The sequence below is a fragment of the Athene noctua genome, chromosome Z (genome assembly GCF_965140245.1).
Source record: "Athene noctua chromosome Z, bAthNoc1.hap1.1, whole genome shotgun sequence".
Classification (NCBI taxonomy): domain Eukaryota; kingdom Metazoa; phylum Chordata; class Aves; order Strigiformes; family Strigidae; genus Athene; species Athene noctua.
The window spans coordinates 66167933-66180287 of NC_134077.1; the positions used below are offsets into that span (position 1 = coordinate 66167933).

Below are 12355 nucleotides of genomic sequence, written 5' to 3' on the forward strand. Positions count from 1 at the left end.
GCTCCCCGCGACACAAAGCCACAAAGGAAACCGTTCCCAGGCTGCCACAGCAGACCTGAGTCAGCATGGTATGAATAATCCGGCTGGAGATCCCTTCCCCCTCTCGCTGGGGAAACTTAACCCTATCCTAGCTGAACCAGGACATAATCCACCCCTTCATTCTATACCATCTGCGTCATGTCCAGCTGCCATTTAGCAGTTAACAATAACAAACCAACAGTTAACAAGGGCACAGCATAATTCACGGCATGTTCTCACCCAGAATCAAGTCCCCCTGTGGTACGCATCGGACCTCTCCATCGTCCTGCATCACCCACCAGGTACACCCATGTCCTTGGGCAAAAGCAATCCCGTGGATGGGTTTGCCTTTACCTTTGCCTGGAGCAGGACTAAACCAGACCATTTTTCCCAATATATTCCTCATGCGCACCACAGGGACTTTAGCCCCATCTACAGCACGTGGAGGTTTTGACTGATCCGGGCCAGCTCGACTGGCAGATCCTCTTGTGTTGACTAGCCAGGTGGCCTTTGCTAGATGCATGTCCCACTCTTTGAAGGTCCCACCTCCCAGTGCTTTCAATGTGGTTTTTAACAGTCCATTGTAGCGCTCGATCTTCCCAGAGGCTGGTGCGTGGTAGGGGATATGGTAGACCCCCTTGATGCCGTGTTCTTCTGCCCAGGCAGTTTTGGAAGTGGATCCCGTTGTCTGACTCAATTCTCTCTGGGGGGCCGTGTCGCCACAGGACTTGGGTTTCAAGGCCCAGGATGGTGTTCTGGGCGGTGGCGTGGGGCGCTGGGTGAGTTTCCAGCCATCCAGTGGTTACTTCCACCATTGCGAGCACGTGGCGCTTCCTGTGGCGGGTCTGTGGCAGTGTGATGTAGTCGATCTGCCAGGCCTCTCCATATCTCTATTTCAGCCATCGCTCTCCATTTCGCTGGGGCTTCACCCGCTTGGCATGTTTGATTGCAGCACATGTCTCACATCCGTGGATGATCTCTGCCATGGTGTCAATGGTGAGGTCCACCCCTGGATCTCGAGCACACCTGTATGTTGCATCTCTACCTCGGTGGCCTGAGGTCTCGTGGGCCCACCGGGCTATGAACAGTTCACCTTTGCGCTGCCAGTCCAAGTCCACCTGAGCCACTCTGATCTTAGCAGCTTGGTCTGCCTGCTGGTTGTGTCGATGTTCATCAGTGGCCCGACTCTTGGGTACATGGGCATCCACATGGCGCACCTTCACAACGAGGTTTTCCACCCGGGCTGCAATGTCCTGCCATACTTCAGCAGCCCAGACGGTTTTACCCTTACGTTGCCAGTTACTCTGCTTCCATTGCTGCAACCATTTCCACAGGGTATTCGCCACTGCCCACGAGTCGGTGTGGAGGTGGTAGAGCCTTGGCCACTTTTCTTGCTCAGCAATATCCAAAGCAAGCTGAATGGCTTTCACCTCTGCAAACTGGCTCGATTCACCCTGTCCCTCTGCAGCTTCAGTGACCCGTCGTGTGGGACTCCATACAGCAGCCTTCCATCGTCGATGTTTTCCCACAATGTGACAAGACCCATCAGTGAACAGGGCATATCGCTTCTCCTCATCCGGCAGCTCGTTATATGGTGGGGCCTCCTTAGCACGTGTCACCTCCTGTTCTGGTGACATCCCGGAATCTTTGTTCTCTGGCCAGTTCATGATCACCTCTAATATCCCTGGGCAGCTGGGGTTCCCTATTCAAGCCCGTTGTGTTATCAACGCAACCCATTTACTCCACGTGGCATCTGTTGCATGATGTGTGGAGGAGGCCTTTTCTCTGAACATCCACCCCAGCACCTGCAGTCGGGGTTCCAGGAGGAGCTGTGTTTCAGTGCTGACCACTTCTGAGGCAGCCCAAACTCCTTCGTACGCTGCCAGTATCTCCTTCTCAGTTGGTGTATTATTAGCTTCAGAGCCTTTGTATCCCCGGCTCCAAAAGCCCAGAGGTCGGCCTCGGGTTTCCCCAGGTGCTCTCTGCCAGAGGCTCCAGGTAGGGCCATTCTCCCCGGCTGTGGTGTAGAGCATGTTCTTAACCTCCTGCCCTTCCCGGACTGGCCCGAGGGCTACTGCTTGGGCAATCTCCCGCTTAATTTGTTCAAAGGATTGTTGTTGTTCAGGGCCTCATTCAAAATCGTTCTTCTTCTGGGTTACATAGTAGAGAGGGCTCACAATCAGGCTGTAGTTTGGGATGTGCATCCTCCAGAACCCCACAGCGCCCAGGCAAGACTGAGCCTCTTTTTTAGAGGTTGGTGGGGCCATGGCTGTTATCTTGTTTATCACCTCCACTGGGATGTGGCGACGCCCATCTTGCCATTTTATTCCTACGAAATGAATTTCCCTTGCAGGCCCCTTAACTTTCTTTTCCTTAATGGCAAAGCCGGCCTTCAGGAGGATTTCAGTTATCTTACTCCCTTTCTCAAACACTTCCTCGGCTGTGTTCCCCCATACAATGATATCATCAATGTACTGCAGGTGTTCTGGAGCCCCACCTTTCTCCAGTGCAGTATGGACCAGTCCATGGCAAATGGTGGAGCTGTGGTTCCACCCCTGGGGCAATCGATTCCAGGTGTACTGGATGCCTCTCCAAGTGAACGCAAACTGTGACCTGCACTCTGGCGCTATCGGAATGGAGAAGAACGCGTTAGCAATGTCAGTCGTGGCGTACCACTTGGCTGCCTTCGACTCCAGTTCATACTGGAGCTCTAGCATGTCCGGCACTGCAGCACTCATTGCTGGCATAACTCCATTCAGGCCACGGTAGTCCACAGTTAGCCTCCATTCGCCATCAGGCTTTCTCACTGGCCATATAGGGCTGTTGAAGGGTGAGTGAGTTTTGCTGGTCACCTTCTGGCTTTCTAGTTGGCGGATCAGCTGATGGATGGGGACCAGGGAATCTCGGTTGGTGCGGCACTGCTGCCGGTGCGCCGTCCTGGTAGCAATCAGCACTCGCTGCTCCTCAACCTTAAGCCGCCCCACCACTGAGGGATCCTCTGAGAGGCCGGGTAAGGTGGACAACTGTTCAACCTCCTCCAGGGCAGCTGCACCAAGAGCCCACCGGTACCCTTTTGGGTCTGTGAAGTACCTCTCCTGAGATAGTCTATGCCCAGGATGCACGGGGCATCTGGGCCAGTCACAATGGGATGCTTATGCCAGTCCTTCCCAGTCAGGCTCACTTCAGCTTCCAGTAGGGTCAGCTGTTGGGATCCCCCTGTCACTCCGGAGATGCAGATGGATTCAACCCCACTGCAGCTCGATGGCATCAGGGTGCACTGAGCGCCAGTGTCCACCAAAGCCTTATACTCTTGTGGGTCTGACGTGCCAGGCCATCGGATCCACACTGTCCAGTAAATCCGATTATCCCTTTCCTCCACCTGGCTGGAGGCAGGGCCCCTCTAATCCTGCTCAGCATCACTCACTTCTTGCAAGAATGATTTACTGGTCCCCTCAAGAGGGTCAGACATAATGTTCACCATTCTATTCTGCCTGGGGGATTTCTGACTGGACACTTGAGCTGCGCTTTTCTCAGAGGACTCCCCTTTTGGAATGGTGTTCCCTTTCAGCTGCTCTACTCATGCAGCTAGGGCGGCAGTGGGCTGTCCATCCCACCTCCTCATGTTTTCTCCATGGTCACGGAGGAAAAACCACAGGGTGCCTCGTGGTGTGTGCCTTCTGCTGCCTTTCTCTTCTGTGGGGAAACGTTTACTTCTAATGGCTGAGACATCAGCCTGTGTAGGTGGAATGTAGGACACGTCCTCTTCCATTTTCTGGACCCTCTGAAACAGTTCTCCACAGCTGAGACCCAGGAATGCTGAGATGAAGGGAGATTTCCCTCATATTGCCGGAGCTTGCCAACCACTCCATCCACTGTTAGAGTGTGGGTGTCTGTCCACCAGGACACTATTGCCAATGCTTTCGAGTGTGCTTCTGGTGCGCTCTTCAGGAACTTTTGCCACATCAGGTGTGTGCAAGGGGCCTGATCTGGGTCCATGGGTGACTGCTCATCATTCAGATCACCATAGATCATCTCAAACACAGCCAGTTCCCTGAGGTTCTGGATGCCTTTCTCAATGCTGGTCCATTGGCTTAGCTGACATAGGATATCATCCTTGTAGGGGTGCCTCTCCCTTACACTGAGCAGGAGTTGCTTCCAAAGGCTGAGGGTTTGAGTCTGTTTCCCTATTTCCCTATCAATGCCAGCATCCTTGGCCAAAGATCCCAGCTGCTTGGCCTCTCTCCCCTCCATTTCAAAAGCACTGGCTGCATTGTCCCAGCATCGGAGTAGCCAGGGGCAAATCTGCTCGCCTGGGAGGCGGCTGAAACCTCTCCGCATATCTCGCAGCTCAGTCAGGGATAGAGATCGGACAATCACCTCTGGCCCTTCCTCCTGTTCCTGTGATGGGCCTGGCTCATCCCCATCCCCCACTTTGTGAGCTGACTTTCTGGTATATTTTGCTTTCTGTATCGGGGCGACTGATACCGGCACTGGCTGGCTCTCTGGCTCAGCTGCTGTGCTGGTGGAGGCAACTGATACTGGCTCTGCCTGTTCCCCCGGCCCAGCTGCTGTACCAGTAAATTCACTCTCAGATCCTGCAGCCCTTTCTCCCCCTTGAGGGCAGTGGGTGGTATTAAAGAGGACACGGTAGGCATGGGCAAGTCCCCAACACATTGCAGCGAGTTGTGTCTCCTGGGTTTTGCCCGCTTGGTAACACACCCTTTGTAAGCACTCCATCAGTTTATCAGGGCTCTGCATTTGTTCGGGAGTGAAATTCCAAAGCATTAGTGGTGCCCACCGACTCAGGCCTTTGCCCATCTTTTCCCACACCCCTTGCCACTCACTATTATCTGACCTCGGGGCAGGTTTCCGGGCACTGCTATTGTTAGAGAAGTGCCGCATGGCCAAAACCGAAATCAGGCAGGCATTCAGAAGGCATTGTGCCACAATCAGACTGGCCTGCAGGCTCCAAGGATAATTGAAACTCTCAAAACCCGAGAGGATCTCTTCCCCTGGCTCACCCATAGAGGGGGTGAGACCCCTAACAAAAGCCCAGGCAGCAAACAGGTACCGGCCCACCCCCCCACATAACGATACAAACACATTATAAGCCGTCAGTAGCCAGTATGACAAAACAATCCCCTTTATACATTTTCCACTGACAACAAACACCAGCACTGGGAACACACAGTGGATGTAAGGAATAATCCAGCCCCACCATGCAAGTGGGCCAGCATTGCAAACATTTTCTTATCAAACAGTACGAATACAAACAGAAAAAACTGTACATAACAGATTGCTCTCACACACTCTGGTCAGGGTCTGTCCCTTTTTGATTCTTATTTCAGCCCTCTTGTGCCCCACGTTGGTGTGCCAAAAAGGCTGTGTTGGTTTAGGCTCTGCTGGGACCAGAGACCACGTTGCTGTTGCCCCTTCCCCATCCTCGGACACAATTAGGGCACAAACCCCGGGTTAAAATAGGAAGAAATTTAATACACCAGTGTAATGAGCAATCTGAATAACAACAGTAGCAATGATAACAACAATAAACAGCAATAACAGTAAAGAAGACAAAAGATATACAGAGAAATACCGCAATGGTTACAGACAGCTCGCTCGTTTGCTCACTGTCACCAAAGCCTCAAAGGAAAAATTTCCCGGGCTCCTGTGCTGGATCTGAGTCAGTATGATATGAATAAACCGACTGGAGATCCCTTCCCTCTCTCTCTCTGCTGGGGAAACTTAACCCTATCCTAGCTGAACCAGGACATAGCATATTTTAACTGATTCAGTGTTGGAGTATCACCAATCTTCAACTTTAAATTATTGTGCTACATATTACTGCATTAGAAGATAATCTTGCCTTAGAAACTAATTGGGAATCTCACTTAATTTTGTTACTTAACACTTAAAGTACAACTTTGCTGTCAGAGAAGCAGCAATCAAACTACTGGACAACAAGATCTGCCACTGAATCTTTCATGAGTGAGAAGTAGCAATGTCATGTTGTCATACAGCTGTTACAAAATACAAAAACATTTGGAAGTTAGTAAGAACAGTCATTTAATTATTCACAAAAACCTGGAGAAACAACAAGTTAAGAAAAAACAGAAAAGAATTGTCAATGTCAAGACTGAAATATATTTGTACTCTTACTCCTCCTAAGCTGAATATAGTCATTAAACGAAAATATAGGTTTAGCCCTTCTTCCTACTAACTTTTGTCGTATAAAAGATGAGTTTCAGATCTGCAGAGGCACTGGGATGTCTCGACAGATGTAAAACCCCATTTTTTAATGGATTATTTTCCCATCAAATGTATTTATTTAACAGACTTAAATGAATTTCTTAACTTCTGTTGAGAGAAAGTAGATTCTGTTAAGATTTCTTACACCAGTGTAGCAGGCCTGTGACCCTCAGACCTAATTCCGTGACACTTCATGCTGGTATTTTTGTTGATTTCATGTGTACTATGCAAAATCCATATGTAGGAACTCCATAGGTTTTCACTTTAATGAGCTATTGAAGTTTAAAATTCCAATGTGTTTTTCCTGAAATGGATTTCTTTTTGTATTAATGTCCCTTCTGTAGGTGTTTTATATGTATGACTTTTCCTTCTGATTCAAAATCGGTACCTGTCTAAAATGTTTCTATTTTGGGGATTTTTTTTTTTGTGTGTGTGTGTGGTGTTTTTTTTTTTACTGGATCAAATACTGACTTACAGCTGTACTTAAAAACTGGTTCAAGTTTATGTTGTCCTATTTGCTTATAATTTTCTACATTTGGTTATCCAAGCATGCATTTTGTTGAGCAGTTCTTAAGTACATAGAAAATACATATTTTATCAGGTTAGTGTACTCAAACTGAATTTTCTGTCCTGCAGTTTTAAATCTGACCAAAAGTCAGAAATATGTTTTCTGTTGATGCTGGTTTCAACATTTAGATAAAAATAAGTTAGACTATGTCTTCTTTTGCAGCAAGAATTGGAATTGGACATTGTAAAATTTTGAATGAAATCTGGTCCAACACAAGCTGACATTAATCAAGTTCATCCTTTAAGTAAAACATATAGTATTATTTTCCTAAAGCATATACTTTATTGATGATTCTTTCTTTATCTTGGAGATTGTTTTTTCTTTCTTTTTCTCCCTTTGGCTCGTGGCATTAGTGGGAGATTGTTGCGTTATTTAAATTGTTTCTTATTAAATTAGTTAATTTTATTTTCTCTGTTTCTCTCTCCAAGAACCTTCTGGTATCTTTGTGAAAAGCATCACAAAAGGCAGTGCTGTTGAACATGATGGCAGAATCCATGTGGGAGATCAAATTATAGTTGTAAGTAAACACAAGAAGAAGTTCATTTGTCTGCAAAACTCCTTTAAGTTGTAAAGAAGTGCTTATATAGTACTTGTTTAAAACATTTAGGATTGGAGTTGAAATGGTGAGTCCTTTTTTTGACTGAGCCTTTGATCTCATTATCTCTCTGATTATGCTGCCTGTGTGAAACATGTTTCTTAAGAAAATCTGTTTTATGTGTGTATCTGATCAGTAGGAGTTTTGGGACTGCTTAGTAAAGGCAAAATTTCACTGTTTGATTGAAATTAAACAACTGTTTTCAAAATTATTTTTAAAAGAAAATATTTTAATTCATAAAATATTAGTTGTGTGGTGAAAATCAGGTCATGAGTGCTGGAACCTCTTTTTTGTGGCTGTCACAGATCCGTCCTCGCATTTGTGTGAAGGCATCAATAAACAACTTATGGTCTCCTTCCGAGTATGAATGGGTTTGTGGAGGTATATAGGATTTTTAAAATGATTTAACTGCTGAGTACAAATGGCAAAAAATGATTATTCCAAAGTTGATTTCTTCTACTACTGCAGGTGCAGAAGAATAAGAACATTTGAGTGAACTCAGACAAAAGAATAAACATTTTTCAGTATCATTTGCTGAAGTGTGGAGGAAAGATTAAACAACCCCACCTCACTCTTAATTACTTTGTATTTAGACACCAGAGTTGGAGGAAGTTCAGAGAAGGGCAACAGAATGATTAAGGGTCTGGGGGAAGTCATTCTTCATGCGGAAGGAATTAAAATAATGGAATATATGTGTTGTATAGATACACTGAAACAACTACTGGAGTCAAGGAATATAGTATTCTTAGAAGTATTTCAGAAATTAAAGGTACCAAGGGGTGAGACAGAGAAAGAGTGGGATGATACGGAGTTTGCAAGGATGAGAATAAAAAGTGGCATGTACTAGGGATTATGGGATGAAATTAAGTAATGCCAAAGTCTTGAGTTTCAGAAGAAACCCTGAGTTAGTGAGATAATGGTGTAGTTTCAGACAGAAGAGGCCAAAATCTTGTTCTTTAAAATATTAAAATGGTGGACCAGAGATAACATCTGGCTGGCTGGAACAGTGTTTGATTGGGAAATTGGACTTCATAGTGTTCAGTAGTAGACTCCACTGTGTCTGAGGTTACTTGGCCTCAGTGTGGCTGCAATCTGTAGTTCTTTCTACCACAGTGGACAGATGGGTCTTTCCTCACCCTCCCCTCCCCAGCTGTCCTGGTGATGACTGTGTTGGTTTATTTACCCAGTATTTTCTCCTCAGAGGAGGGGGTGACTGAAGTGTTTAAGCAGGCAGGCTGCACAACATGCCCAGCGTAGCACGTGCTGCTGTTCTCTCCCACCTCGCAGAGCAGGTCTGCCTGACCCCACTGTGATGGTGGGCACCTAAAGCACTTTTCTCCACTTTGCTGTGGTACTGATTGTAACCTTACTGTGCGGTACTCCAGTGAAAGTGCTTAGCATGTCCAATGTTGTTAGGTCATCACGTGCTTTGTGCTCAGGCTTACAGATGCTGAGAGCTCACCATATTATTTTGCCCTAGACATTTTTTTTCTGGGTGGTGTCTTTTGGGCTGAAAAGCTGCTTAATCCTGCAGGTGGATGGAACAAATCTTCAGGGTTTTACTAACCAGCAAGCAGTTGATGTTCTGCGGCACACGGGACAAACAGTTCGGCTCACTTTGATCAGAAGAGGGCTTAAGCAGGAAAATCATATTCAGCCCCAGGAGGACTTCTGTGCTGCTGTTGAAAAGGACTTACTGTTCCAAACAACGGATAGTAGCACAGCCAAAGGTAATTAAAACTGTCTTTGCTTTAAAATTGACTTGAAACATTTTTCTTCTCAATTGCAAAGTGGAAATACAATGGGCCAGATTCATTTTGGGTAGCTATTACTGATGGCAGAACTGTTGTACATGGGGGGGAGAATTTGGTCTACTTAGTTTGATTAATCTGTTAGACACAATGGTATAATTTGCTACGTTTTCAAAGTGAGCATTGAAAGCTCTACAGTGCTTTGCACTTCTGGCTGAGTTGCTTCAGCACTTTGATCCTTCAAATCTTCAAGTGGTAAGGCGGCAGTGAATGTTTTATTCATGCTCAAGGGTGAGAAGCTGCATTCAAGAGCAAGCAAAGAGATTACCCTCCACAATAAGCAAAAGCAAGTCTCAGTTCCTTTCACTCCTGCATGTCAGTGTCACAAGCTTGAAGTATGAGAGGAGTGGCCTGTATCTAGATGTTATTAATAATCTGATAGGGCATTAACTGTATATGTGTACAAAGTTCAGAAACCAATGACCAATATTAATTTTGCTACTGACGAGATGAGATTAGTGAAGCTCAATATTACAATGTGCACATCTTGAAGTATATGTGCCAGATTTTGAAAATCAGTGTGTTTGAACAGAATATCTGCACAGAAGCTGGATACAGAGACTTTTTTCAGCTACTTGTGTTACAGGTTTATGTCAGCAGAAGTATATCCAACTCATAGACTGAGGCATAATACCCACCTTGAACAAGATTTCGAAAGACCCAGTAGTATGCTGTCTGTATGACACCCTCTCATTCCCACCTTTAGTAAAAATTACAAAGGAAATGCTCAAAAAATGCTGTTTCTCTAGCCTAAAGGTGTTCAAGACAGCTGACAGCCGGCAACATACCTAATAGAACTCTGTGGTAGGATAGGCTTTCTACAAGTGAAAAGTCTGTCAGGTATGCAGGTCTCCAAGTCCTCATTTTTTTAGTGTCAGCTTCCTGAATTGCACAAAGTAGAGGAAGACAAAAAAAAAGAAAAAGGTAATAAAAGAGTACTAAAGAATGTTATATGTTTTCCAGTAACTTTTCTTTCAGTCATAGAGATGCAGCTACTGATATTTGTGCTTTTTTTTTTTCTCGTTTCATTGAAAAATTCACTGGAGAAGGCAAAGCATTAACAGAAGACAAAATGTCTTTAAAATATAGTATTTCTTCTGGGCCCTTTATGCCAGATTCTATTCACCAAACATGGATCCATATGGATCCAAATATGGAAGTCCAGTGTAAGAGAGAGTCAGTGGCCTTAAGCATGCCTGTGAGCTTGAAAAATATCACAGTGCATTAAATAGCTGAAAAACCTGCTTCTTCTTTTTCCAGGTAACAGTGAAACAGAACAGGGATCCCCATCACTACCATGCAGTGACAATGTGGTAAATATTGGAAAGGACATGAAACAACAGGAAACAGGTTCTCAACATTTAATATTTTTTTCTGTGAAAGTGCACATGAGTGTGCTTACCCAAAGATCAGCTGTATTGTGTGCCTGTCTATCTCCTGTATGGTGTGTAGCTGAGGTAGAACGTACAGCTAGAAAGTGAAAGGAATCATATGTGTACACATGTACTCTTGAGTGCTGTAAGATCATTGGCTATGTGTCTAAAAATAATTATGTGTCAAAGATGTCACATGAAGCAGTCTGCTTTTGCTACATGCTCAGCCCTGTTTTTAGTCTAGTTTTGTATTTTTACTCTTTTTAGTCTAGCTGTGTATTAAGCCTTTTCCCTCCTTGTTCCCCAACATACCTTATCTTTCCAACTGCCTGCAGCTGCCCAGCTGCAGTTTCAGAACTTTTACCTCTTCTGATAAACTTTCTTTTCACAAATTCCTGAGCTTGCATTCATTTCAATCTGCATTCTCTGTTAATGTTTGAAATTCAGTCGGTTCTGGTGCACTATACAGCCTTCCCTTTCCCATAATCGTAATGGAAATTCTTATTTTCTAATGGGTATTTCCCCTTCCCTTTTGAGCTGTTAGGGTACTGTGCTGCGTTTCAGAGGTCCAATGTGATGATATGTTTTCCAGAATGAGGTGGCACTTGATGTGTTTTCTAACACTTCCCTGCTTCCAGAGCTTGAGGGAAACTGAACAGGATGACCCATATGAGTTCTGTAATATGTATCTTTTCATAACATAATGCTTTCTATTATCTCGGATAGCTGAAGAATTTCTTTTTAACACATTTCCTCCAGATACTGCTGGTTCTCTACTTTGGGGAAGTACTGTCATATTTGAATGCCTTCATTTTTAATAATGTTTCTGAGCAATGGCTAGATTTAAAACACTGTCTGAGGCTGTTAGTCACTTTGAATTCTTGCTAAAAGTCAGTGGGAGTTGGAAACTTAAACTTGTGGTGAAGATATTAGTCTTTGCCTGTGATGGGCATTCAGATCTAAAGTTTCTTCTGATACTTACTGTAGGCACAGAACAGACATGGAACTTGAATATGTAGGGTCCTGTTAAATTTGTTGTGTTTGCTGGCTGTTTTATCTAAATACTGCATTTTATTTCCTGCTCTAGAATTGAAACAGTATGAGTGAAGGGAAAACGAGCAGAAGAAAAGCTTTTCTCTGTTTTTTCAGCTTACAGATACACTTTCAATCAAGAGTTGCTGCAATTTGCTGCCTAGCCTGTCATTGTATTTTTCACAGCGTTACTGCTTTTCTCTCCTCCTTCCCTTCCGATTTCATTGCTGCTCTTTAGCTGTTAGAATTATTTCTCCTTGTATATATGCAAGTATGTGAATCTAGCCAAAAAAAGGAAGAAAGAAAAAGAGCTAGGACTTGCATTGTCTCACTGCCCTCTAGGGCCTACAGTTTGAAAAAAAATCTTTTACAGTTGTGCTCATATTTCTGAAAGTACAAAACCTTCAGATTTTGTTTGAAAAATTTCCTTGGACATTCTGTAAAATGCAGGATCAGTATGCAATATCACATATGTAAATATTTCGGCCATCTCTCTGAATGAACTATCAGCCCACATACAGTCTGGTTTAACAGATGCCTGAGTCATGCTTCTAACTTTGTCGTTTGCTTTGTGCTCATTATATTGTAAAGTTGCATTAAATTCACTCAACACTGAGGCTAGCTTAAATATGTATCCTTTCTTCCCAGCCATGCACACCAAACTTTTTGACTAAAGTTCATGTCTTTCAAAGTACAGTTCGTTTTGGGGGGT

At 44.6% G+C, this 12355-nt stretch overlaps 1 protein-coding gene across 1 annotated transcript in view; it reads left to right on the forward strand.

Moving 5' to 3' along the window:
* The window catches only part of MPDZ (multiple PDZ domain crumbs cell polarity complex component), a 98234-nt gene that overhangs the window by 25979 nt on the left and 59900 nt on the right, over nt 1-12355 (forward strand). The window contains exons 10-12 of the mRNA XM_074931965.1: nt 7261-7349; nt 8962-9157; nt 10499-10588. Coding sequence (XP_074788066.1) covers nt 7261-7349; nt 8962-9157; nt 10499-10588 — 375 coding nt within the window. The remainder of the gene's footprint in view (nt 1-7260; nt 7350-8961; nt 9158-10498; nt 10589-12355) is intronic.